The following is a 27,936-nucleotide window of genomic DNA, read 5'->3' as shown; positions in this document are numbered from 1 at the left end:
TTGTTCCGTTTTTTGTTTCCGTTGTGTTTCCGTTTCTGTTCCGTTTTTCCGTATAGCATATACAGTATACAGTAATTACATAGCTAAAATTGGGCTAGGCATAACATTTTCAGTAGATGGTTCAGCAAAAAACGGAACGGAAACGGAAGACATACGGGTGCATTTCCGTATGTGTTCCGTTTTTTTGCGGACCCATTGACTTGAATGGAGCCACCGAACGTGATTTGCGGCCAAATATAGGACATGTTCTATCTTTCAACGGAACGTAAAAACGGAAATACGGAAACGGAATGCATACGGAGTACATTCCGTTTTTTTGGCGGACCCATTGAAATAAATGGTTCCGTATACGGAACGCAAAAAACGGCCCGCAAAATGGAAACAACAAACGGTAGTGTGAAAGAGGCCTAAAGCTGGCCATACACATTAGACGTACGTATCGGCTGAACGCAGGGATTACAGAGGGACCCGCTGACCATGTAATGTGTATGGCGGCCTTACAAATTCTTCCCTAATGGCAGATTTCGGGAGGGAAGGATCAGACGGCTGGATGTCAATGAGATCGTTGTCATTCTGTAATTCAGGAATAAAATGATCACTTTTTACTGATGTAATAAGCTGGATAAATGTGCAGGAGGAGAGGGGAGCAAAGAAAGAAAAATATAAAAAAAAAGTAAATAAGCAAAGTAGAATGGAATAAAACTCTAAACTGTATCTACTGCATTCAAATTCATCAATTTCCACATCTAACATTATTATTTTTTTATAATAAATAAATAACTTATTACATTATAAAATATAAGATTACAATCTATGGTGAAATCCTTTCTTTTCGGATTACAGTTCGTCATGACGTCTTCGAAGCGGCCACTCCGGATGACGAGACACGTGCTCCGCTGCCGAGCTGACCAGCCGTACAAACTCCTCAACATCGAAGGCGTAATTGGTAAATTTCGGGTGTTCTCCCAAAGTCGGGTGATGTCCCTTAATTAGACGGCATAACAAGCTTTGTCACTGTCCGCCACCTCATTCTCTCCACCGAAAGACAAGTTAATTAATTCTGGACACAGAAAACAACTTTCATTTAAAGCCCCCGGGAACTATTGATCGCTTTTTTTTTCTCTGTACGGGACACGGGGGAGAATTATTGACAGGTAGAACTAATGACCAATTAATTTGCTTTTGATCCTGCCACAGCCTGAAATGTGTCACAGCTCAACAGAAGAGGCCCAATAATGGGAAAGAACAATATAGTTTTAAATAACAAAAAGAGTCAATGGAAAGAGTCGTGGGTCGTGCGACACCACGTGACCGTGCGAGGAATAATACACAACTGTCGGTGCTTTGTGTTCCTAATATACCGCTCAAATAACGGTCTAGAGGGGTTTCCAGTTTCAGTATAGAAAGGTTATGGAAATATGCCGTATTTTTCACCCTATAAGGCCTCATGCACACGAACGTTGTTTGTTTCCATGTCCGTTCCGTGTTTTTTTTGCGGATAGGATGCGGACCCATTCATTTCAATAAGGCCTCATGCACACGACCGTTGTTGTGTTCCATTCCGCAAAATGGGGTTCCGTTGTTCCGTGATCCGTTTTTGCTTCCGTGTGTCTTCCTTGATTTTTGGAGGATCACCAGACATGAAGGAAAGTAAAAAAAAGTCTAAGTCAAGTTTGCCATGCAAATGATAGGAAAAAAACGGACGCGGACGCAGATGACAATCTTGTGTGCCTCCGCGTTTTTTCACAGTCCCATTGACTTGAATGGGTCCGCGAACCGTTTTCTGTGAAAAAAATGGGACAGGTTATATTTTTTTTGACGGACTGGAACCACGGATCACGGACGCGGATGACAAACGGTGCATTAGCCGAGTTTTCAACGGACCCATTGAAAGTCAATGGGTCCGCAGAAAATCACGAAAAACGGACACGGAATAAAACAACGGTCGTGTGCATCAGGCCTAAGTCTGCAAAAAATGCGGACAGCACATCGTGTGCTATCCGCATCCATATGTCCGTTCCGTAGCCCTGCCAAAAAAAATATAACATGTCCTATTCTTGTCCGTTTTAGGCATTGTTACAATGGATCCGCAAAAAAACAAAACGCACACAGACGCCAACCGTGTTTTGCAGATCCGCAATTTGCGGACCGCAAAACACACAACGGTTGTGTGCATGAGGCATTAGTCGTACTTTTTTTGGGGGGGGGGGGGAAATTTCAGTGCGTCTTATATGGCGAATACTAAGGAGCGCTCATTAGTACAGGAGGACCGGGGAGTGTTGAATAGAGTGCTCCTTGTGCTGGCTGCACTCACCGCTTCCTGGTCTTCATGTGCCGCTGCTGCATGCTGTTCTGTGACCTGCGCACAACGTGAGGACGTAGGAGCGCTCTGTGACCTCATTCTGTGTGAGGTCAGGTCACAGCACAGCAGGAGGAGCGCTGGATCTCAGAAACAGCGGCGGTGTCTGGAGCAGGAGAGGTGAGCTGGTTTTTTATTTGTCTGATCTGAGGACCAATTAACAATGTGGGTATGATCTGAGGTCTGATTGGGGGTCTGAGCTGTGGTCCAACATTGGAGCTCTGATCTGAGGTCTGATTGGGGGTCTGAGCTGTGGTCCAACATTGGAGCTCTGATCTGAGGTCTGATTGGGGGTCTGAGCTGTGGTCCAACATTGGAGCTCTGATCTGAGGTCTGATTGGGGGTCTGAGCTGTGGTCCAACATTGGAGCTCTGATCTGAAGTCTGATTGGGGGTCTGAGCTGTGGTCCAACATTGGAGCTCTGATCTGAGGTCTGATTGGGGGTCTGAGCTGTGGTCCAACATTGGAGCTCTGATCTGAGGTCTGATTGGGGGTCTGAGCTGTGGTCCAACATTGGAGCTCTGATCTGAGGTCTGATTGGGGGTCTGAGCTGTGGTCTAACATTGGAGCTCTGATCTGAGGTCTGATTGGGGGTCTGAGCTGTGGTCCAACATTGGAGCTCTGATCTGAGGTCTGATTGGGGGTCTGAGCTGTGGTCTAACATTGATCCTCCATATCTTTTCCATGACCCTTTAGCCAGTTTCTAACTCTCTTGCTGCTAAACATTCAATCCCTCTGGAGAGGAGAGTCCTACACACATTCTTGCCACAGGAGCAAAAGGGATGGGACCAACCACACCTAGGGCCACATTCCCTTAGGGCCCCATGGCAGCCAAATGAGCTGCTTCCATTGCACGGTATGTATGCCCCTACATTGTAATATGTCCTCCGCTGTTTTTTAGGACTGTTTTAAGCCTCTCAATGTAAACAGGAATACCGCTATCCACTGACAGCAAGTAGAGATCTTGGAAAAGGCAAAGAACTGGAACTCAAAGTCTATTAGAATGTTGCATGACTTCGTCTAACGCATTGATGGCGAGACATTTCTTGCCGCTGCCTCCATTCCACCCGTCTCTTAACCAAAAATGTTCCTTGTGCGAAAATGATTTCAATTCCGTTCGCTAAAACATAACATCTTGACAAATTGCAGCGAAGAGGCCTCTAGTCTAAGGTGCACCCTAAGTGAATACTGTATTGTGTACTAGGGTTGCACCGAATATAAAATTATCGATACCCAATCGATACTTTTGTACAGGTATTGATTTGATACCGGGATTTGCCGTTTACCGCTACTGCGCACTCTAGTATCAGAGAACTTGGATCACGCTGCTCTCAGTGCGCTCTATGTTCCCTCAGCAGCACAGGGGAGAAGAAGGCAGTCTCTCCCTCCCCCCTGTGCCGCTGCCACCAATGAGAGGAGAGAGGGGCGGAGGAGGGGAGGGGCTGTGGCCACTGCCACCAATGAAGATAAGTAATCTGTTAATACAAATACAGGAGGCGGGTGCCGGCGGCAGAATCACATAGCCGGCACCCGACCTCTATGACAGGGAGCTGCGATCAGGGGTTAACTGCCACTGATCGCAGCTCCCTGTAATAGAGGTCGGGTGACGGCTATGTGATTCTGCCGCCGGCACCCGCCTCCTGTATCTGTATTAATGGTTTAAAAACATTGGTGGCGCAGTGCACCCACCGCCCAACTTCCCAGTATTAAATCAATACTCCTCATTGGTGGTGCAGTAGCAGTTCTGATCGGAGCCCCATCAGTGTAATCCTAGGGCTCTGATCGGTTACCATGGCAGCCAGAACACTACTGAAGCCCTGGCTGCCATGGTAACCTCCCTGCTGCTGTGTGCACAAAGCACAGCGCAGCAGGGAGAGTGTGAGGCCCTATTCACCCTGATAGATCTCTATTAGGGCTCATGCACACGACCATATGTATTTTGCGGTCCGCAAAAAATATGGATGACGTCTATGTACATTCCGTATTTTGCGGAACGGAACAGCCGGCCCCTAATAGAACAGTCCTATCCTTGTCCGTAACGTGGACAATAATAGGACATGTTCTATCGTTTTGTTGAACGGACATACGGAAACAGAATGCACACGGAGTAACTTCCATTTTTTTTGCAGCCCCATTGAAATGAATGGTTCCACATACGGTCAAAAAAAAAACTGTACGGATACGGAAAGAAAATACGTTTGTGTGCGTGAGCCCTTAGGGTAAATACGACAAGGGATCAAAAGTCCCAGGTTTTAGTCCATAAGGGGGAAATAGTTATTAAATAAAAAGTAAAAAAAGAAAAAAGTTTACAAAAATAAATAAAAAAAAAATAAATATGAAGTATAAATCACCTCCTTTCCCAATTTTACATATAAAATAGAAAAACAATAAATAAATAAACATATTACATATCGCCACGTCCGAAAAGTCCAAACTATTAAAATATAAAAAAATATCTCCTATGCGATGAACGCTGTAACAGAAAAAAAATAAAAACTGCGCAATTCGCCATTTTTTAGTCACCTTGTCCCCCCAAAAAAAAGGATCGGACTGTTCGGACGTTCCATAAAATGCGGAATGCACGCGGCTTTTTTGGTGTTTAATTTTATTCGCATGGTATCGAGTATCGCAATACTTTTTTATGGTATTGAAATCGAATAAAAATGTTGGTATCATGACAACCCTATTGTGTACGTGTACTGTAACCCCCATCATCAGATATCCGGTGAGCACTATTTACCTTGTCCTGAGGATAAACCTTGTCCGCTTTCTCCCATGTGATGTAGTGAACTCCTCGAAGTCTGGCCAAGTCTAAGTAGCACCTCTCATCTTCACAGTTATACCTAGGGTGATAAGATCACAGGTTTAAAGGATTCTGGACAATGGCGCCCTCTGCTGGGTAACTGCATGCTTTACGACCAGCAATATTCTGGGAGAAAAAAAAATGATAATTATGTGCCCTGTTCACACTAACCTCCTTGCGCTTAACGGCAATAATTATGCCCTTTCACCCCCCTGGAGGGCACACAGCGCAGCTGATACACAAACGGCATTATTTGGGCCATGCACTTACTGAATGAGTTTTACAAAAAATGGCTAGAAAACCCCATGTTTTTACAGTGTATGAAGTTTGATAAATGTCTAAAGTTTGACGCTGGTCTGTCAGATTTACCATTTCTATACTTCTTTTTTTATTGTAGATTTAAAAGGCATCTGTCAGCAGTTTTGTACCTATGACACTGGCTGACCTGTTACATGTGCACTTGGCAGCTGAAGACATCTGTGTTGGTTCCATGTTCATATGTGCCCGCATTACTGAGAAAAATGATGTTTTATTATATGCAAATGAGCCTCTAGGAGCAACGGGGGCGTTGCCATTACACCTAGAGGCTCTGCTCTCTCTGCAACTGCCTCACCGTCTGCACTTTGACAGGACCAGGTGTGATGACAATTTTACTGCCATCGCCCTGTCAAAAGGGCACAGGGCGCGGCACTTGCAGAGAGAGCTGAGCCGCTAGGAGCAATGGTAACACTCCTGTTGCTCCTAGAGGCTCATTTGCATATATTAAAACATCACTTTTCTCAGCAATGCGGGTACATATGAACATGGGACCAACACAGATGTCTTCAGCTGCCAAGTGCACATGTAACAGGTCAGCCAGTGTCATAGGGACAAATCTGCTGACAGATGCCCTTTAAAGAGGTATTCCCATCTGATACAATGGGGCCATATCGTTAGGATATATCCCCATTGTCTGATAGGTGCGGGTCCCACCGCTAGTTCCCGCACCAATACCGAGAACGGAGTGGGGAAGGTGGTGGCTGGAGGACCCCGGGTTCAACCACCATCAAGCTGTCTCCCCATAGAAGTGAATGGGAGCACACCGCGCTTGCGCGGCCACTGCTCCCATTCATTTCTATGGGGCTGATGGAAATAGCCGAGCCAGAAATGAAAGGAGGGCGGCTGTGCAGGAGCAGTGCATCATCCACCACTTTCAGGGCTTCCTTCTCTGAAACCCGGGGTCCTCCAGCCACCGCTCTCGGCGTAGGTGCGGGTCCCTCTGGGACCCGCATCTATCAGACAATGGGGGCATATCCTAGCAATATGCCCCCATTGTCTGAGATGGGAATATCCCTTTAATGTATGATCTATGACTAGGCTTGAGCGAATCGAGCTTCGGATCATAGATGCGAAGTCGATTTGTTCAAAAACTTCATTGTTAATGCTGTATCCGTATAGCATTATAATGTATTGGCTCCGCGTAGCATAGCTTCGTATCACCTGAAGTTGCGCAAGACCTCAGTGAATTCCTATGGTATTACTATCTGCGTATTTAAAAATAAGAATCCGAAGTCGGCTTTGGTACTGGCTGGTACCTCGGTACCAAAGCCCACTTTCCTATTTTAAAATGTTTTTAAATACACAGATAGGAACACCATAGTAATTTACCGAAGTCTCGCGCAACTTCTGGCGAGATGAAGTTTGGCTACACGGAAACAATACATTTTAATGATGTACGGAAACAGCGTTAACAACGTTTTTTCATGAATCAACTTCGGATCTATGATCTGAGGCTCGATTCGCTCATGCGCATCTATGACGGCAACATGCTCATCACACCCTTTCTAAATATTTGATATAACCCTTCTAGTCTAAAGTGCCCATAAAACATGGCGTAGCACTATTAATACGCCAAGTCAAAGGTGCGCATGGACTAATGGGCCTGGGACATGGCCACTGCGAATAACAGACGCTTGCATACGAGGATTCTCAGCATCCATATACAGATATGTCTGTGCGAATCCCGAGCGGCCCGTGCACAAGTGACTCGTGGGAACAGAACTCTAAGAGTCTATAAATAATTCTTAATAAATTCCATTCCGTCTTGTCATGGTCGAGTCTTATCTAGAAATGTGGATATATGGGCAGATCAGCATGCTTACTTAAAATAAGTCCATTCTAAAAGCGCCACTGAGCAAGAATTTGCACAAAGGGGGTGGGGGGGTTGCATCAGGGGCATACGCAGAATGGGCCTCATACCCCACCGCTCCCCCATGCAATTTTTTTTTATTAACGTCCACGGTTATGTTGTAATAAAAGGTTACATTTTGTACATACAGAACTCCAAATCTCCTGCTTCCATTTCCAACACTAGAGGGAGCTCACTGTAGAGAGATTAGACAATTTCTGGAGCTGTCAAAATCTGTATGCAGTGAGCTCCCTCTAGTGGTGGCTGCAGCAAATGCCGAGATTGTGCGGCAGGAAGCAGTTTAGTGCTAGATCCCAACTCACTAAGGGGCTTGTATGGAAGGCATGCCAAAGTTGTCGCACAACACATATGTAGAGGTTGTCTAGAATAGCCATGAGGTTACCAGATACATTTACATAATGTTATGTAAGCCAAAAAGAGCCCCCATAGACAGATACCTGCTATACTTGTACCCTAGGTCCCCTCAGCTGAATACAAGACGACCATTCCGACAACATTGTATAAAGGAATTACTAGTCATGCAATTTACTTATGCCAAAAAGAAACGTTCCTACAACACGGGAGAACACAGAAGACGACTTACAGTTCGAATATAACTGCCCAGTCCGGTAAAAAGAGTAAATGCGTCAGTCCGGCCCCGTGCATGCCAATAAATATGTCAGAGTTATGTGTGATTTTCAGCTGTTCGAGGAATCCAAGAGATCTAGAGAAACATAAAAAATGATGCATGATGAATATGGATGAGCGAACCCGAACTGCGAAGTTTGGGTTCGTACCGTACTTTGCGAGTTCGGGTACCCGGACCCTTTCACTGAAGTCCGGGTTCGCCTTTTTTCGGGTGATTTTTATTATTTTCCGTTATAGCATGGTTATTTTTGAAAATAATAGCAAAAGAACATGGCCATTTTGGGACTTGAACTTGACCCTGAACCCCATTGAAGTCAATGGGGGCCCAAACTTCACTTTATTATTTTCCATTATAACATAGATTTAGCGGAAAATAATAGCATTTTTATAAGACAGAATGCAAAAGAGTATTGCCATTTAGGGGTTAAAAAAATAACTCACCTCATCCACTTGATCGCGCTGCAGCAGTCTCTTCTATCTTCCTTCAGCAGGACCTGCGATGTGCGCGATGACGTCACCGCACTCACCACGAGGGAGAGCGCAGTGAGGTCATTGCCAGGTTCTGCTGAATAAAGATAGAGGAGACGGCTGCTGCGCGATCAAGTGGATGAGGCGAGTTCTTTTTTTTAACCCCTAAATGGCAATACTCTTTTGCATTCTGTCTTATATAAATGCTATTATTTCCCGCTAAATCCATGTTATAATGGAAAATAATAAAGTGAAGTTTGGGTCCCCATTGACTTCAATGGGGTTCAGGCTCAAGTTCGGGTCCCGAACTTTGACCAGAAGTTCGGCAGGAACCCGAACTTGCATGGGTTTGCTCATCCCTAATGACGAACACACATGACAATCAGTATTTGGTCCCCCCCCCATGAAGTCTATACGCCCTAACAGGCCTCATGGGACAACCCCATGGGGTGCCCTTATCTAGGATTTGCCCTACAAGACAATCACACAGGTGGTTTATGGGCATACCTATATTTGTAATCCACCACGGTGACTTGGAAGAGCGGGACGGCCTTCAAGGCGAGGACCAGCTGAGGGAAAGAAACATGTTTAGTGTCGTTATCCGTGCGGTTACATTGCTGTTACATTTCCAGATTTCCTACGAGACCTGAAGATTATTTCCCATGATCACAGCACAAACAGGAAGAGTCTGTGGTTACGAATGACTCCATGAAATGATCCAACCCCACAGAATACCGGTAACTGCGCCTGGATCTCCACTTCTCAGCTCCTGCACTTAGGTCAATGTCGGCTTTGTGCCAGGCTTTAGTAATGGAAGGAGAGGGATGCCAGGTTCCTGTGTGATAACAAATCTGTTCCCTCAGGACAAGCTCCATCCAGAAAGTTCTATAATCCACCAAACGCCCCAAGACAGACAACCTGACGAGGCCACCGGGACGGGCACCCTCTTTAGGTTTCCAATGGCCGCTTGGTCTTTGCACAATAATAATGAAGTAAGAAATGATTACCTCGTCCAAGTTCAGTATTTTCCGAAACTCAGTGCTGCGTATAAGGATGGTGACTCGAATCTTCTCCTCCTAGGGCCAAAAGTAAAAGTAAATCAAGTGAATAATGGTCAAGTTGGTGCGATGTGACCTCATTATGTGACCAGGTCCTAAGAGAGAAGGTAAAGAGGTGATCGCATGAATCATTTTCATATATTTTCATATATTTAGTGGCCGTTTTAAAGAAATTTGCAGTGTTTCCAACATTAAAATACCTGTTCCCGTTCCACATTTCCCCATTGGACGATTCTGTCCACAGCTGCCGTCTCCTTCCCCCTCTGGCAGCTAACACCATAGTCCCTTCTTACTCCCCCTGTAGAAGGAGTCTCCTCATTTTTCTATGCTACTGCTCCCTGCAAATGAGCCCCTAGGAGCAACGGGGGCGTTACCATTACACCTAGAGGCTCAGCTCTCTCCGAAACCACCACACTTTCAGTGACAAGGCCAGGCGTGATCACATTTATACAGTCTGGCCCTGTCAATCAAAGTGCGGTGGTTTTTTCGGAGAGAGCGGAGCCTCTAAGTGTAACGGCAACGCCCCCGTTGCTCCTAGGGGCTCATTTGCATACATTAAAACATCCTTTTTCTCAGCAGTGCGGGCACCTCTGACAGATGCCTTTAGCTGCCAAGTGCACATGTAACAGGTCAGCCAGTGTCATAGGAACAAAACTGCTGACAGATGCCCTTTAACTTGAATGAGCTGCAATACCACCGACAGCCAATGGACAAGATGGCGTCATTTCAAAAGTAGACATTTTTTTTCCTAATCTTGTATCATGCAATCTTCATGCTTTTCCCTATTCAAGTGACTGGTCATGTAGTCAGGTTGATCAGGGACTCCAGCTGCTGTGAAACTACAACTCCCAGCATGCAAACATGCTTGGCTGTTCTTCTACCTTCCACAGAAGTAAACGGAGCACTCTGGGAGTTGTAGTTTCAGGACACCTGGCGTGCCGGAGGCTGCTGATCCCTGGTCTAGGTGTTAGCTATTTTTTTACTACATTTTTATTGCAGATAAGGACATAAAAGCGGGCACAAGGCCTGAAGACAGACAGCTCCTCTTTAATAGTTGCCAGCCTTACGTGTTCCTGTCTGACAATGTGTAAGTGCTCCATATATTGTTGGCAGGCTATGAATAATTTTATACATATATTATTTACAGCGCAAGCGGTGGCGCTCTACTTTATCCATACAGAAGGCTTTAAAAGAAAAAAAAAAAAAACGATATGTATATTTAACTGTAATGAACTGCGCCCAGGAACAAACCCTTACGTTGATTTATATCGCACCTTTAAAATTTCTTGGGAAATATTCAGCCGGAAAAGCACGTGTTGTGAAAACGCTCTGAATAATCCGGTGCCGCGGCAATTTGAGATCTAGAGAAAAAAAAAAGCGTTGGAAATTTACTGCACTAATAAAGGGGCGCATCTCCTGTCTTCAGACAATACTTGTGCTGTCATCCGTCACATCGCGGGATAACGAGCTTACCAGCGGCGTGTTGTAAAATAACCCGTATCTCATTCTGGGCAGGAGAGCAAACACAGCATCCCTGAAGCAGACCTTAAAAGAACATAAATGCAAAAGGGACAGGATCAGACATGGCCATAAAGACATGAAGCATGAACTTTGTTTTATAGGTCGCCCTCCCGACTGGAAGGGTTGCAACGTTTCAAAATGTAAAATCCAGATAACACGCTTAAAACTGAGCACTTCCCCTTTAAATAAAATAAAAAAAACGCCCATCTTTGTAACCATTTTTCTCCAATGTATGTAAAATAAAAAAAGGAAGCAAAAATTCCCCAATTAAAAACATTCTACCATTTGGTGTGTACAGCTCCTTATGCAGATCTGTGTGTCTCCATGGTAACAGACTACAGACAAACCCTGTGTAGTCTGATCCTGCAGGAATGTTTTATTTTCCTCCATAAACCTTCTGATAGATCAGCAGGAAGTAGGGGGCAGACAGATGGCCATATGGCTGAAGGATTTGTTTGTGGCATTTAAATGGGGTCTTCCAGGACTTAAAGGGCATCTGTCAGCAGTTTTGTCCCTATGACACTGGCTGACCTGTTACATGTGCGCTTGGCAGCTGAAGGCATCTGTGTTGGTCCCTTGTTCATATGTGCCCGCATTGCTGAGGAAAATTGATGATTAACTATATGCAAATGGGTAAGAGAAATCTATCGGGCCCAGGCGGCCGTTCTTCTTACCCGCTTATGGTCGTGTGCTTTCAAGTGGGTAACTTCGTAGTCTGTGAATGCCTTCCACGTCTCGCTAAACAAATCACCATAGCCGTAGAAACTCTGCAAAAGACATATACAGCGTATATTAAAATCCATGTGCCTTTTACCAAAACCTCTTCCGAGTTTTTACTCCTGCGCAGCATTGATGAGAGGTTGTCCTGAGACAGCACCCCTCCCTGACTGCAGGGGGCAGCATTTCGGCAGAGCAGTCCACAGTTCGCTTTTAGTTTGGAAAGTAAGGGATGCCATTTCACGTTTAGTTTTAGGCAGTATAAAAAAAAAATACCCCAAAAAATTACAAAATTATGAATTATGCATTGTGCGCATAGATGCTCTAAGACACGACCCATCAAATTTAAAGCCCGTCTTATAATCCAGTCATTCATTCAGATTTCTGCAGGCTTCAGAGCTGAAATCTTCCAACATCCCCTGCTTGCTCAGTATCTGCTCAGAGCTTGCTCTACTGGTTTCTATTCGGGTAATGACGTCTTTATATAGGCAGGAAAAACGACGCCAGTTTTCTGGCATTCAAAAGTCGCAAAACCTGGATGGACAGAACAGAAAACCTATGAGGACGCCATCAGCAGCGAGGAGAGACAGACTGTCGAGGGTCTCAACACTCGGACCCTAACCCCCATATCAAAAAAAATTCTAAAGTGCAGTCAACCTTTAGAGGGCTTTCCAAGTTTTTTTTTTTGTTTTTTTATCTGATCCCAGGTGTCAGACCCCCACCAATCAGCTGTTTCAGAAGGTACCGGTGCTTTTTGGTAGCTCTGCGCCCTTCTCCAGCTTTTTGTAGGCCCCATTGACGCGAATGGGGCAGATCGCCATACCAAGCACAGCCACTATACAATGTATGGCGCTGTAGCCTTCTCAAACAGCTGATCGGCGGGGATCCCGTGTTGCACCCCCACCGATCAGATTTAAAAAAAAACACTTGTGCATTTGTTGAATGTGTTAAATATTTTGACACCTAACGCCTTGCTGAAGCTTTGGAAAGCACCAAGATACAGTAAGGGACTATAATGTTTTGGGGGGATTTTTTTGGGAGGGGGGGACACATTTTTCAGTACACGAACAATGACTGTAATATGTCCTGGGAAAGCCCCCTGACCTGAAGAATTATCAGTTGTGCAGTCAACGGTTATTATTCGGGACGGTCAGGGGGGAGATGATATATGGGTCGTAGTAATACTTGGCATGACACAGACCTGCTCCGTCTCCCGGGAGCCCCCCACATCTCAATGGCTGGGGAGATTACAGGAGGGTCTCCTTTGACACAGGTTGCAGAGGACAATTTCCTTTTTGAAAGCAGAACCCATCTGCCCAGTAAAGATAAGCCGATTACCTGTCCTGTTAGGCGGCCCGTGAATGAACCCGAACCCTACGGGACCAGCTGCAAGCGCTGATCAACAAGTGAGCACTATAGAGGGGCGTGCTGCCAACCGCTGGTTTTGGGCAATCATTTTTTCAATTCTATTGCGGATTGAAAAATACCGCTCTTTGTGTAGAGATCTCAGGCTTTGGCAGGTCCTCTCCGCCCTAAACCATTTATTTGAGAGCAGTGAAAAGGTTGTCGAAATTAAGGGAAAGGTTACGCACTTTCACCGTTTTCTGATGGAAAAAGGAAACTAAACAACAGAACTAGCAGGGACTTGGAAGACAATGTGGAAATTGACTTCTTTTGCAATTTCATTCTATTAGGTTAACCCCTTATGGACAAAGTACATTTTGGGCCTAAATGTCAAGCAAAAAAGTAGAGGAAATAAGATATACCGAAGTCACTGCCATAGTATATAGTGATGCTGAGCCCTTCTTCAGGCTGGGTTGCTGTAATATAGGCTATGTTATGCAGTTTAAAGGGTTTTCCAAGATTTTAATAATGACTTATCCTCATTAGTATCTGATTGGTGGGGGTCCGAGCTGTTAGAGAAGGCACCAGCTCTCCTGTGAGCGCCGCGCCCTTCTTGCAGCTAATCAAGCACAGCGCCGTACATTGTATAGCGGTTGTGCTCGGTATCACGCTCCGTCCCATTCACTTCTATGGGGCCGAGCTGCGCCTAGGCCATGTGACTGATGAATGGGTCGTCACTCGGCCTAGGAAAAGCTGAGAAGGGTGTTGGGCCTACTGGGCGAACAGCTGATCTGTGGGGGGTCCTGGGTGTCGGAACCCCACCGATCAGATACTGATGACCTATCCAGAGGTTGGTATTAACATCTCGGAAAACCCCTTTAATGGCAAAATGCATGGGAAAGAACAATTCCACCATTGTTTACCATTCACAGCAATTGACATGATACATGTATTTAAGGGATTGTTAGGAACATGAGGATATCAAATGATAAAAAAAAAGTATGTTTATTAATTTTTTTTGATGGGTATGCCGTGCAAAATATTCAATATTTTACAAACCAGCCCCTGGATCTGAATAATTTAGTAATTGTATGTAATTGAAAATGTTGCATAGCCACAGAGTTATTCAATAAAATACATCTGTATAGCGCCACCTGCTCTTAGTTAGTTATTCAATTTGGGGGACAACCCCTTTAATATTTTTTTTTAATTCCATTAGGAGACTCTTACTTTATAAATAGCTTTTTTTTTTTACAACTACAATGCAACGTCATGATTTTTCACCTTATATTGATGACATATGCCGTAAAATGCACAGGCATCTGTTAGCGGATACCGAAGACGTGGCCTTCCAAGCATGAGGATCCTGTGGCGTCCCAGGCTGTCAATACAAAAACCATCAGGCACAGCAACCCCAATGCTGGGACTGACAGGGGAGCGATAAGGCAGTCCCTCTCATTTGTCGGAATAGCAATTAGTGTTGAAGGGGTTAATCAGGGTGGTCACAAACCAGTAACCAAATTTATCGTCTCTGGTGGCCAAGTGCCAAGGTTGATGCCAGGAGCGGGAGGACATGAATAATCAGTGTTCCAGTCTACCTTGCGGGGATTGGAGCTCTATTTTTCTTACACAAAGTACCAAATCCCCTGCTTCCCTTCACACAGTCCTACAGAAAAATGTTGGAATTCTGTCAGCCTGCAGGCACCACTAGGGGGTGCTCACTCAGTACAGATTTACACAGCTACTATGGAGAGCAATAGTAAATCTATCTTCAGTAAGTTTCTAAAAATCCTCCTAGGGGGTTGTCACAGGATAAGGTATGTGATCAATTGGGGTCCAAACTCTGGGACCCCATTGATCATAAGAATAAGGGCTCTGTATTCCTGTATGAATGGAGCGGCAGGTCGAGGATGCATGCTGCTGCTCCATTCATTCTCTATAGGACTGATGGAAATAACTGAGCTCTCAGCTATGTCTGGCAGTCCCATAGAGAAGCACTGGAGCAGCAGCATCGATCCATTCATACAGGGACACAGGACAGGATCTGTGGTGGTCTCACACAGATCATATATTCACCCCCTGTCCTATGTATAAGGGATGAGTTTCTATCAATAGACAACCCCTTTATTAAAGGGCATCTGTCAGCAGATTTGTCCCTATGACACTGGCTGACCTGTTACATGAGCACTTGGCAGCTGAAGACATCTGTGTTGGTCCCATGTTCATATGTACCCGCATTTCTGAGAAAAAATATGTTTTTATATATGCAAATGAGCCACAAGGAGCAACGAGGACGTTGCCGTTGCTCCCTGCACTTTGACTGACAGGACCAGGCAGTGTAAACGTGATCACACCTGGCCCTGACAAAGTGCAGAGGGTGCGGCAGTTGCACAGAGAGCTGAGCCTCTAGGTGTGATGGCAACACCACCGTTGCTCCTAGTGGCTCATTTACATATTTTAAAACATCATTTTTCTCAGCAATGCGGGCACATATGAACATTTTATTCGTTTTGGGCTAAAATCATTTTTTTCAATTGGTCTTTATTAAAAATATTGAGCCTTTCTGTCACAAACCGTTAACTGTTTTTCTAGCTGTGTGACTGGTACTTTCACTTTCACTTTGTGCCGGTCATCTGATAAACCTTATCTCTAAATGATGAAATGGTCATAAACACTTAAAGGGATCGTCTCACTTCAGCAAGTGGCATTTATCAAGTAGAGAAAGTTAATACAAGGCACTTACTAATGTATTGTGATTCTCCATATTGCCTTTGCTGGCTTGATTCATTTTATACTGCTCGTTTCCATGGTCATGACCACCCTGCAATCCATTAGTGGTGGTCATGCTTGTGACCTAGCAAAACGTTCAGGTCATCGGTGGAACATTTAGATGTGTAGATTGTTGGGAACGAGCAAGCAAGGTTTGTTCCCGATAATCTGCCCAAATATCCAGCAGTGTAAATCCACCTTTATTTAAGTCACATTCTTATTAGAAAGATAAGGATTGGGCTTTAAGGAGTGTTTATAAGGTCAGAGATCAGAGATAAGGAGCCTGTCAGGTGAGCTGCCTGACAGAACAGAGAGAAAATTCAGATCCTGCTACTAGAGAATCTCAGCTCTGTACAGAGAAAAGGGCTCCAAATTTTTAATAAAGAGCATTTGAAAAAACATATTTTTAGCTCAAAATGGGTACAATGCAATAGTAAAGAAAAAAAATGACCCCAAAGGTGTACATAGCCTTTAAGTTAAATCGGTATTCTAGTCAGATGCATTCATCGCCTATTCACTTGAATAGGTAATGGATGCTAGATTAGTGAGGCTCTAAGGCTTCTTTCACACGGGATGGGTCCGGATGCGTTCAGGGAAACTCGCACCATTTTGCAAGCAAATTCAGTCAGTTTTGTCTGAGATTGCGTTCAGTTTATTCCGCGTGGGTGCAATGCGTTTTGATACGTTTTTCACGCGCGTGATAAACTGAAGGTTTACAAACATCTCTTAGCAAACCATCAGTGAAAACTGCATTGTATCCGCACTTGCTTCCGTTTTTCACTGACGCCCCATTCACGTCTATGGGGCATGGGCTGCGTGAAAAACGCAGAATATAGAACATGCTGCGTTTTTTTTACGCAACGCAGAACTGATGCGCAATAAAAAACGCTCATGTACACAGACCCATTGAAAAGAATGGGTCAGGATTCAGTGCGGGTGCTATGCGTTCACATCACGCATTGCAACCGCGTGGGAAACTCACTCATGTGAAGAGGCCTTAGAACCAACACCGATCATTAGAACAGGGGACCCCATTCCCCCCTCCCCCCCAGACCACGGCTAGGAGGGGTTTGAATGGAGCAGTGGGTAAGCATACACCCTGACTCTTTGTTAAAAGTCTATAGCAGGGCCTGGCCAACCCATGGCTCTTGAGCCGCATGCGGCTCTTTGCTTCTTCAAGTGCGGCTCTAGCTGTGGAGCCGGGAAGCAGTCAGGACGGCTCACTCTCCACCCCATGCTCAGATCTCTTTTCCTGATCGGGCCCTGTTACCCAGTGCCTGATCGGGAGAGGGAAGAGATTTTTTTAAATGATAGAACTGAGCATGGGGGGTCTGATCTGAGCAATGGGATCCTGATCTGAGCATGGGGGTCTGATCTGAGCATGGGGGTCTGATCTGAGCATGGGGGTTTAGATTTGAGCATGGGGTCAGATATGAGTATGGGGGCAGATCTGAGCATAAGGGGTCTTGTTTTATCTAAGAAGGGGGGAGATATGAGCATGGGGGAAGGGAGATCTGAGCATTGGTGGGAGGGAGGAGAGGATGAGCACTGAGGGTCTGACACTGGGAGTCTGATTTGTGTTGTCTGATCCGAGCATTGGGGGTCTTATTTGAAGGTCTGATGAGGTTTGGGGGTCTCATTTTAGGGGTCTGATTTGGAGGTCTGATGAGGTTTGGTGGTCTCATTTTATGGGTCTGATTTGGAGGTCTGATGAGGATTGGGGATCGGATTTAGGAGTCTGATCTGAGGTCTGATGAAAAATATATTTTTTCTTTTTTTCCTCTGCTAATGAAAAATAAGAAAAAAATATTTTTAGCAGACCTCAGATCAGATGAAAAATCTTTTTTTTTTCTCTTATTTTTCTTTGTTAAAACCTAGGTGCATCTTGTAGGGTGAAAAATACTGTGACTCGTGTGTAAATGTATAGCTTGTGGCTCCTGGTAGTCATACGTTTTTGTTTTTTTCGGCTCTTTGTGTCTGTAAGGTTGGCCTCCCATGGTCTATAGCACTGAGGACGAACAGCTTAGCTGCGCTCTTGCAGATGGGGGGAGCAGGATCCCCTGATTTAGAGATTGGTGGGATTCCCAAAAGTTAGACCCCCGCCGCCGCCACCACCACCAATCTAGCATTTGTCGCCTATAAATTGTATAGGTGATAAATGCTTCTGATTGGAATACCTTAACACCATTCCAGGTCTGTAGAAAGTAGGACATTTTTTTAAATAACAGGCAGCCGTATACATTGCTTAGTAATTTGGAGCAGGCACGTTCCTATGATTAGCAGATCCGTCTAAAATGTAAAAACGACGCAGGGAACTGAAACGCTGCAAACACTAAAAAGAAAATAAATAAAAAAAATGTAAAAGATCCCTCTTCACCTCCATAAAACATTTTGCTATCAGAAAGTATCACAAAACTGCCGTCCTTACAATGCTTTACAATGTCTGGAGGCTCCTGAAAGCTCCAGTAAAATTCTCCCTCCTCCGACACTAAATCCTGCTCTCCACTGGCACGGCGGCGTGCACTTTGGCAATTCACCAGCCTGCGTCCTCGGCTCCATAACAAACAGAAGAATTTGCTTCCTGTTCTCACGCCCAAGAATAAGCAGATACCGTATATCCCCGAGGTTCCACATTACAGTGGCTCAGAGCTGCAGGTGGTAACAGGATACTCCATACGTGCTTCTCAAGAGGCCACCACTTGGCTGACAGCGACCTATTTCACAAGACTACAAACATCTGAATAATCACCAGCAAAACCAAGGAACCCCTCCCCAACATCAGGCTGTTATTTACAGAGATTTTTTGGGAGACAGAGTCTAATTTCATGCCCCTCACAGCCGCTGAATGTCCTGCTGCATCTTCCCTAACCAACCCTTGCTGTAGAAATGTGCAGATATAACCCTATTCATACATGTATTTCAGTTGCAGAAATTTCTGCAACACATCTGCCATGTGCGAACATACCGCTATACAGTGAAATTTCACGACCTCCGCTTTTGAAGTGCACTTTGTGTTCATGCGCCATGCCACGTGTTTGCAGAGGTGCCAAAAATGAGGCCCCTTCCAGAAGTGACCATTTTAAAAACTACACCCATCATTTGCCCTATAAACTGATGAACGTTCCCCAGAACTAGTCCTAACTAACACCCAACAGCTACCTAATAAAAACGAATACTACAAAATGCTACTTAAGAGCTTCACTATTTATGTTAGTAATTTTTATGAATTTTATTAAAAATTGACGCGTAAAGTGGGAGGAAAGAACAAAGCTGCGGGTCGGGCACGCGCACTGCCGCTCCAGTCATCTCTATGGGACTGTCGGGGATAGCTGCGGGCTATCTCCGGCCAATGAATGGAGTGGCAGTATGCATTCTGAGGGGCCCCTGTTCTCACGACCAGTGAGGGGTCACAGCGTTGGGATCCCCCACTAATTTAACAGTTATCTCCTATTCTGTTGATAGGGGATACATTCAAATTACTGGAATACCCCTTTAAGGGGAGCTGGTACTCCTGCATTCAGATCAAGAGAGAATGATATTTTATATTTATATGTTATTTTTCTGACATGTACCCCAAGCAAACAAAAAGTAGAGGGGGAAAAAACAAACAAACAAAAAGTAGAGAAAAACAAACAAACAAAAAGTAGAGAAAAAAAAAAAACGAAAAGTAAAACAAAACAAACAAAAAGTGCTTACTGTATCCCACATGACAATATGGACATCTGTGTTGAAGGAGTTATTAATATGTTGCGTAATATAGAGATTCACAAAATCACAGAAATGATGATACATATTCACACCTAAAACAATGAAAAGACAAGATTTGGAATATTAATCAGCGAAGAAACAAGCCTATAAATGTTTTTCCTAATCCTAATCCACCATATCTTCCCGAGTAAATAAAAATCAACATGACCGGACAGTTGCCAGATTATGTGATATTCTCTGGATCATCGGACGACAGACAAAAATGTAGAAAGGGGGGAGGGGGAGCTAAAATTAAATATGAAAAATCTATCTGTTTGCATTGTATGCAGTCTAGTCTGGTTATATTGCACAGCACTAGAGGAGGCCTTCTAGATTATCGAATGTCGGATCAAAGGAACTTTACTATATTATGCTTTGCATAATGGACTAATACACAGACGGACTGCACTGTGAGAGCTGGGCTCTCCTTCACCCAGGGTAGAGTTTCGGTTTGTTGTCCTAGTCGTGTATCTGAACACCCAGGTATAGCTATTTTGGATTGTTGGTGCCCCCTGGCATCTAGCACTAAGGGTACACGCCCTGCCAGCCACCACCCAAGCTAAGCCCCTCAGAATAACTTGTAAATGACTGGATTGCACATAATGGGAATGGAGTGAAGAAAACTCCATCCGGCATATTATCCGGCCTCACCTAAGAGGAACACAAAGAACCCCCCGAGAATGTGGGGGTTTCTGAAATGGAAAAGCCTGAGCCTGTGTAGTCTGAGCGGGTGTCTAAACTAGTTGTGTACATTACCGGCATCTAACTTCATGATGTACGTAGGCTTCTCAACAATGACGTCACAGTGTCCATCTTCTATAGGTCTGAATGTTAGGGAGCCGTACGTCCGCAACTCCGCAAACCTGGAATCACAGGAATACAAAATAAACAAAAAATGTCAGAGAAGGTTCAGCCAAGAATATTATAAAATCTTCAACAATCAAGTAAGTAGATTCTTATAAAACATCTCTTTCTTTAAAGGACAGTCAGTCGAGAAATATCCGAAGGCAGGTCATCACAGGCGTCAATGTGGACCTCTACTATAGAACACTAGTATAATATAAACCTATACTAAAGAACACCATAATGATATATTGTGCCTGTGAAGGAACCAGCAATATGTATTAGCTTTCTAAGTACAGCAGTAATATGTATTAGCTTTCTAAGTACAGCAGTAATATGTATTAGCTTTCTAAGTACAGAAAACCACTATTGTCAACATGGTGGGTTTAAAGCCTGGAAGTAATTGTTCTGCCTTCTATATAGAGAGTCTCCGGTTCAAATCCCAAAAGAGACTTGTCCACTTTTCTCCCTCTTTTAACCCATAATAAACATTAAAAGAAATTAAAATCTCATGGGTATAGCAAAATGGCCTAATGCAAAATCCTATACTTGCTAGGCTGTAGGCATGGCCATATCATGCTATCACACACCTCTAGCATACATTTTACTTCTTTCCTGATACTCATACATAATACAAAAGAAAGGTCAGCATGATCAACCCTACTAAACCAGGCATACTGCTTGGTAGGGTTGATCACCCCAACAGAGACTCTTTAAGGGGTTAAATCTGCAGCATGTCCATTTAAGTTTTTGGGAATCTGCTGCAGATTTCACCCTTTACAATGCAGAGAGTGAAATCCACAGCGTTTTCGCACTGAAACCTGTTGAATTAGGTGCCAATTTTTCCACGTTCTATGTGTGGCCATATCCTTAGTGGTGAATATATATATATATCAGAAAGTAGTAAAAATAAAATCCCACTGGGGCAATCACTGTAGAAAGCTTCGCTCTCCGTCTATGATTTCTTTACACTGACGTGATGGGATCTGTAGTAAATACCCACCGCTGCAGCCCCTTCAAACAGTTGTGCCGAGAGTCAGACCCCAATTATGATCCCATTGATGGTCTATCCTGAGGATATCAATATGCTGTTCCCGGAAACCTCCTTTGGCATCTGGCCACACAGGGCTGATTTTCCACAAAGGAATCTCCCCTGCCGATTTTCAGTGGAAATCCACCCCATAAGCTGCCATGCTGCGGATTTCCAGTCTGCACTCTGCACCACTGGACAATTTAAGCTATAAATTATTTGCACAGAGTATGGATGAGATTGTAAGTTGCAGTTACGCCCTATGTAGACGTATCTCGCCTGCTGCACCTGCTGAAGAAACCATACTCACCTGCTCCTGGCCACTCCCTTCACTCATCTTCCAGTCCCCGTCCTCTCAGCTTCCAGATGGACAGGGTCATGTGCATCGCTGCAGCCAATGACTGATCTCAGTGGTGACACGTCCCCAAGTGGTGGGTCACATGCCGCTTGGAGACACATCACTGCTGAAGCCAATTATTCCATGACCACGTGTATCCAGAAGTAGACAGGACGGGGATAGGAAGTTCAGTGGAGGCAGAAGGGCGTGACAAGAAAAAGGCGAGTGCGATTTTTTTTCACCAGGTACAGCAGGCTAGGGGTGAGATTAAAAAAAATTGAAAATAGAAAAAGCTGGACACGACCGTATAAATGGATTCATTCATTTCAATGGAGCCGCAAAAGTGCTGTCCGCAGCCCCACAAAAAATATAGAGCGTGTCCTATTCTTGTGCGCAACCGCGGACAAGAATAGGCATTCTCTATATAGCGCCGGCCATGTGCGGTCCGGGGAACGCACATGGCCGGAATCCGTGTTTTGCGGATCTGCAATTTGCGGACCGCAAAACACTTACGGTCGTGTGAATGCACCCTTAAAGTTTATTTATTTATTACATAAACAAAGGAAAAACAACCATAAAAGATTCAGAACTTCCCAGAGTTTCATTCATTTGATCTCCAATATTCTCGGCGGAGTCATCATCTCCCTCTCAGCGCTATTAGTTCTAGGAACCGTCATGGCTGCCGGCCAAGACCAGCATCAACAGACCAATAGGAAACCCATGTGTCACCCGAGGCAGAAATAAGAACTTCCTACTGGATGACCCCGGCGCTGATGGTTTTTTATGTTTAATTGGCTGCTTTGCACAGAATCTGTACGGCTCCAGTGCTTCCTGCTTTAAAGCCAAGGAAAAGTCATTCTTGTCGTCCTAAATATTTGTTTTCTCCAAAAAAAGCAGATGTAGCAGTTGGCAATTCGCACAATCAATGCCTGCTAAAGTGAGACGCCGCGCTCTCCCATCAATTGTTGCCCATAGGACGTGCAAATGCATTATTTACACTTGTCTGGCGTTGATTTTTTTTGGGGGGGAGGGGATTGATTTTATAAAAGGGAGACGCTAAGGTAACTCTCTATTGGCGCAAATACGGGTAAGGGCTCATTCATGCCACCCGTGTGTCTTCCGCAATTTGCGGAATGGAACAGGAGGCCTATTCTAGAAATGCCTATTCTTCTCCGCAAAACGGACAAGAGAAGGACAGGACTCATCATTTTTGCGGGGGGCACGGAACAGAGCAACGGATGCGGACAGCAAACGGAGTGCTGTCCGCATCTCTTGTGGCCCCATTGAAATGTATGGGTCCGCACACGAGGCCGTGTGAATGAGCCCTAAGTGACATGATCATGGAGAACGTGTAGGCAGGGAGATAGCTCTGCGACAGTCATGCGATCTCGTGGGGGCACCTACAGTATATGATCAGCGCCAGGAGCGGGGCAGTATCACAATGCCCTGGGTCCTGCCGGGAGAAGAGATAACTCAGATTACGGAAGTTTAACCCCTTAGATGCTATGGTCAATTTTGACTGCAGCATCAAAGTGGTTGGACAAAGACAAGGGGTTCCCTCCATCAACAGCTCCGCAACGTGATCGCAGGGTGACTAACAGGGGTCTTCGGGTCCGCCATCTACACAAGCCTATTAGGCGGAGGTGGGTCACCAATGTGGGCGGTCACCAGTGGGAACGATGAAGTGTTGGAATGGGAGCGGCGAGGAATCGCTAAGGTGAGTAGGAATTCTTTTACACCATTTTTATTTTTAAAGTTTAATTGTCCAGACGACTCCTTTAAAAGAGAGAGTGTGCGAGAGAACGCATTGACTGGCCCACCATGCCACTGGATTAACCCTTTAGGGCCACAGTGTAGCCCTTTAAAAAATTTAAATAGTCATGAGGCTTAAAGGGGGGCGTCCCATTAAGATAACTTATCCCCTATCCACATGGAGGGGATAAGTGTCCGACTGCTGGGTCGTCCGCCCATCAAGAGAAAGGGGGTCCTGTGCTCCCATGTTTGAATGGAGCGGCAGGCGTACCTGTGTGTCCGCCACACTCTATGGCACCGCCAGATAGCAGAGCGCTTGTACTCGGCTATCTCCGGCAGCCTCATTGAGTTGAATGGAGTGAGCATGCGCGACTTTGGCTCCACTCAATCAGGGGAGTCCTCGTTCTCGGCAGGACCCCCACCAAATCGCTATAATCAGGCGGCCGCCCAGGATGAAGTGCGGCCATTCGCATCTTCGTTGTCGTGATCGGTGGGAATCGTTGCGGTCTGCCCCCCCCCCCCCCCCCCGCCAACACCAGAGATAGCAGAATGTGTAAGAGAACACCTACCAAGACTGGAGGGGGCTCTTGCGATCACCTTGAGAAAGCAGCTTCTGCGAGTCGAGCTCACAATGGCCTCCGATCTCACCTTCTTGTATAAAGTCTTCTTTAAATCTGTAAAAGATGGGGAAAATAAATTCATTCCGTCCCATGGAAGAGAATGGAGCGAACATAAAGCCCTACAAACCTGTCTTGTGATCTTCTCGGATTTCTTAAGTCCAGGTACAAGTTGGTGGCTCTGCAGTGCTGGAGGTGGCTGGAGCAGGCCAAGAGAGAGTCTCCCTGTAAGAGACAGACGTGTCAGACGACCGCCATCGCCAGTCAGAAGAAGCGCTGCACGTGTGAATACGGACCTGCTCACGTGGACGGCAGAGGACTTCTGCTTCAGCCAGCCGCTCCATAACATAACCAAAGTCTGCCTGTCTCCAGAATACTTCTTGGGCGCCCTCCAAGTTCTTTGCCCTAGGAGAACAAGGACGCCATTAATCATGAAACGACTTCTAGAATAGCTATTTGTGTTACTTTTATACATATTTTTAACATGCCTAGATATCAGCACGTACATCTCGACTGAGGTCCGTCAGAAATATAAAAAAAACGTAGAATTAATGAGTGCATGAGGGCCCCCATTTGGCCCCATATGCCTTTCCCCTCCAACCTTTCGTTCCTATACACCAGGCATGGTCAACCTGCGGCCCTCCAGCTGTTGTAAAACTACAACTCCCACCATGCCCTGCTGTAGGCTGATAGCTGTAGGCACTCTGGACATGCTGGGAGTTGTAGTTTTGCAACAGCAGGAGAGCCTCAGAGCCACTAGAGGACGCCGAATGCACACGTAATTTACAGCTTCCACTGACGTCAATGGAAGCTGTATACGTTTACGAAGAGGGTGCTCCCTCTAGTGGCAACTGTGAGCAGCCAATTTTTTACTATTTATCCCTCTCTTCCCCAGAGTTGTAACCAATAACCATTTTACTGCCCAAGACCACCACATATTATACCGCTACATACTGCAGGCACTATCGTGAGGCATTCTGCTGACACTAATTTGCACAGGCAGCAATCAGCTAGCATTGTCTATGAGGGGCACTCAGTTGGCAATGGTACCACTGTCATCATGGGCACTGACCTAAGGTGATGTATAGCGGGATTATATATTTACAGATCATGACAGCGGTCATTATGTGCACTGTAGGGCAGCATTAGCATACACTATGACAGAATTGTCTATGTACACGCTATACTATGTGTATGAGCCGCACATACATAGCTGTACATGTGAACTTCCACCCCCATGATAAATCAATACGTGCACACCGATATCTGTGCTGACTTTCTCTATGTAGAATAAGGAGGTATGGCCCTTTAAGAACACAAAGAAAAAGCATTAAAAGGAATAGCTGCAATCAGAGATTCCGGGACGGAATTACGTTTTATTACAGGTTACTGATGAAACAGGACTTCTGGAATAACATCATGGGGTGTAAAACAGACACCTACCAACCAGAGTCCACCGCATCGCAGAGCGGATAGCCGAACCTGTGCTCCCTCCTGCACGACTTCTCATAGCCCCAGCAGGAATCTCGTTGCGTCAGGTGATCCTGAAAAGTACACAACCCTCATTAGCTTAAATCTATACCGGCAGCAGCGCCAAGAGCGATGGCAGCGACAGAGACGGGATAAGAAACAAGTTTACACCGCCATCCAGATTCCATGATCAGCAGATACCACTGTCAGGTCTATGGTGCTCCCATCACAGAAGCTTATAGCATCTAGATGTAGGTCCCACACCCGATTCTGTTCTCCCTAGATGGGGTGGACAGAGGTGGTCGGGACTACGGGGGGCAGCCAAGTGGGCTCTGCCACGCCATTTTCGTAAGGAACCTTTTTTTGACAGCTTAATTTGGCGTGGACTTGATCCCATGCCAAAAACCTCCCACTGAAGCTGGCATTCAGCGGCTGCGGTTTATGGCCACGACCACGTTCCTTCTCGATGTGTTCACAAACCGCTATCCACGGAGTCCACACCAAACCCAGCTGTCAAATAACTCTGCGTGAACGCCCCTTACTGTCGGACAAGGCGACCTCCGTATTCCCAACCACCTCTTCGCACCGCATCCAAAGATAGGTGCCATAAATATCTAAGGTGGGAATTACGCAAAAAAAAAAAAAGCAGCATTACTCACCTCACCGATCCTCCACCGCTGCTGCAGCAACACTCACCAGGTCCTGGCTAGTCTCTACTTTAAGGTTCCGGCTCAACACACAGGACATGGCAGGAGATCTACAGATAGTCCATGCATGTTAAGCCAGGACCAGGACATAGAGAGCAGTGGGGACCTGGTAAGCACCGGAATAGTAGTGGCAGGGAATCAGTAAGGTGAGTAATGCTTCTTTTTTTCTGACCCTTATATAAAAATTTCTATCCAACCGGGCAGACACTTTAACCCATTAGGCTCAGGCGTTGTCACACTTACCCTAAAAGGGCAGTGGGGGTCCTGACCGCAGGATCTGGCCACATACGGATTGTTGTGCAGGAAGTAGGGCAGGTGCCCGGCCGGTAGATTGATCTTCTGGAAGTCATAAGACGGGGAGGAGACGTTCTGTTCTGCAGAGACAACTGGACTTTGAGCTGCGAGGCCGATTACGTGTAGTAATAATCCGAGGACTGGGCCGTTCATGACAACGCTCAGCTTCTGGAAATGAAACACAAAAAATGATGAATATAGAAAATAATCTTCTACGGGACGTCCGACTGCCGAGATCTGTGTGGAAAACCGGGCAGCACATTTTCCTGCAGCGCCACCACAGGGGAAATGGAGGCATTACACGCTTTCCATTGAATTGAGTCCCCACACATCTGTTCACACCTCCATCACCTTCTTCCATTTCACATAACGGACGCCATTGACTATTGGAGGAAGAATGGCGCTGCATTGCTGTGCTATTCTTCCCATCAAATAGAGGACTTGCTGGGATTTGTAGTCCTCCTAGCTGGGTGCAGGAGTGTAAACAGTATGCTGGGAGTGGTAGTCCTCCTAGCTGCTGGGTGCATGAAGTGGAAACAACACGCTGGGAGTTGTAGTGTCACCACAGCAGCAGAGCACTCAGTTCTTATGGTGCAGCAGAAAAGTGAATCAGTTGCCCTTAGCAACCAAGTAGGTCGCTATGGTAACTGTTCGACTTTTATATTGCAACAGCCTCCCCAATGTTTTTGCAGCATGCAACCTGTGTGAAACTACAACTCCCAGCGTGCCCTGAGATCAGGGGGGCTCGCTGGGAGTTGTAGTTCCGCCACAGGCTGGATGAATGAATACGAGGGCGGGCGTATAATGGCGGCGCACCCTTCCCTCCGTTATCCTCTCACCCGGGTCCAGCTGCTCAGTGTCCGGCCGCATCACCCCCTCAGTCCCCGGCTCGCTGGAGGCTGGGCCGGCTCTAGTGTCTGCCGGAAGCCCGGGGCGGTGACAGGGAGGAGGGCCGTCACCCACTGGGAGGATGCAGAGGCGGCACGGTGCCCTCCGCATAGTGATGCAGTGCCCCCTACCGGTGTCTGATGGGTGGTGCCCCCTGTCCATGACATGTGTGCCCCTAAATCCCTGGTATCCAGTAGTTAAATGCCCCCTACCCAGTGGTCTCCTTCCTCCTGCCCATCAGCTCCAGCTTGTTCTCTGGTCCCTCCTGCTGGTATCAAGCAGTTTAATGCCCCCCTACTGGTGCCCTCTGCTCATTCCTGGTGCCCCTAGATTGTCCCGGGGGGGGGGGGGGGGCACGTCCTCAGAGTAATGGTGAGAGTCATTGTCCCTGGGGGGG

General features: G+C 45.8%; 1 protein-coding gene across 1 annotated transcript; it reads right to left on the bottom strand.

Moving 5' to 3' along the window:
• Positions 1-411: 411 nt before the first annotated feature.
• EOGT (EGF domain specific O-linked N-acetylglucosamine transferase) lies at positions 412-27,628 on the bottom strand. Its single transcript, XM_040406593.1, has 16 exons — positions 27,491-27,628; positions 26,601-26,819; positions 25,624-25,724; positions 24,477-24,585; positions 24,311-24,405; positions 24,133-24,237; positions 20,358-20,464; positions 19,551-19,654; positions 11,699-11,791; positions 10,977-11,048; positions 10,778-10,864; positions 9,453-9,521; positions 8,953-9,014; positions 7,934-8,053; positions 5,100-5,202; positions 412-984 (listed from the first exon to the last, which is right to left on the bottom strand). Exons 2-16 carry the CDS (start codon positions 26,802-26,804, stop codon positions 838-840), a joined length of 1,578 nt encoding a protein of 525 aa, XP_040262527.1. The 5' UTR covers positions 26,805-26,819; positions 27,491-27,628; the 3' UTR covers positions 412-837.
• Positions 27,629-27,936: the final 308 nt, after the last annotated feature.

The sequence above is a fragment of the Bufo bufo genome, chromosome 9 (assembly GCF_905171765.1).
Source record: "Bufo bufo chromosome 9, aBufBuf1.1, whole genome shotgun sequence".
NCBI classification, from domain to species: domain Eukaryota; kingdom Metazoa; phylum Chordata; class Amphibia; order Anura; family Bufonidae; genus Bufo; species Bufo bufo.
The sequence above is the reverse complement of the archived record's forward strand: the minus strand, read 5'-3'. Positions and strand labels throughout refer to the sequence as shown.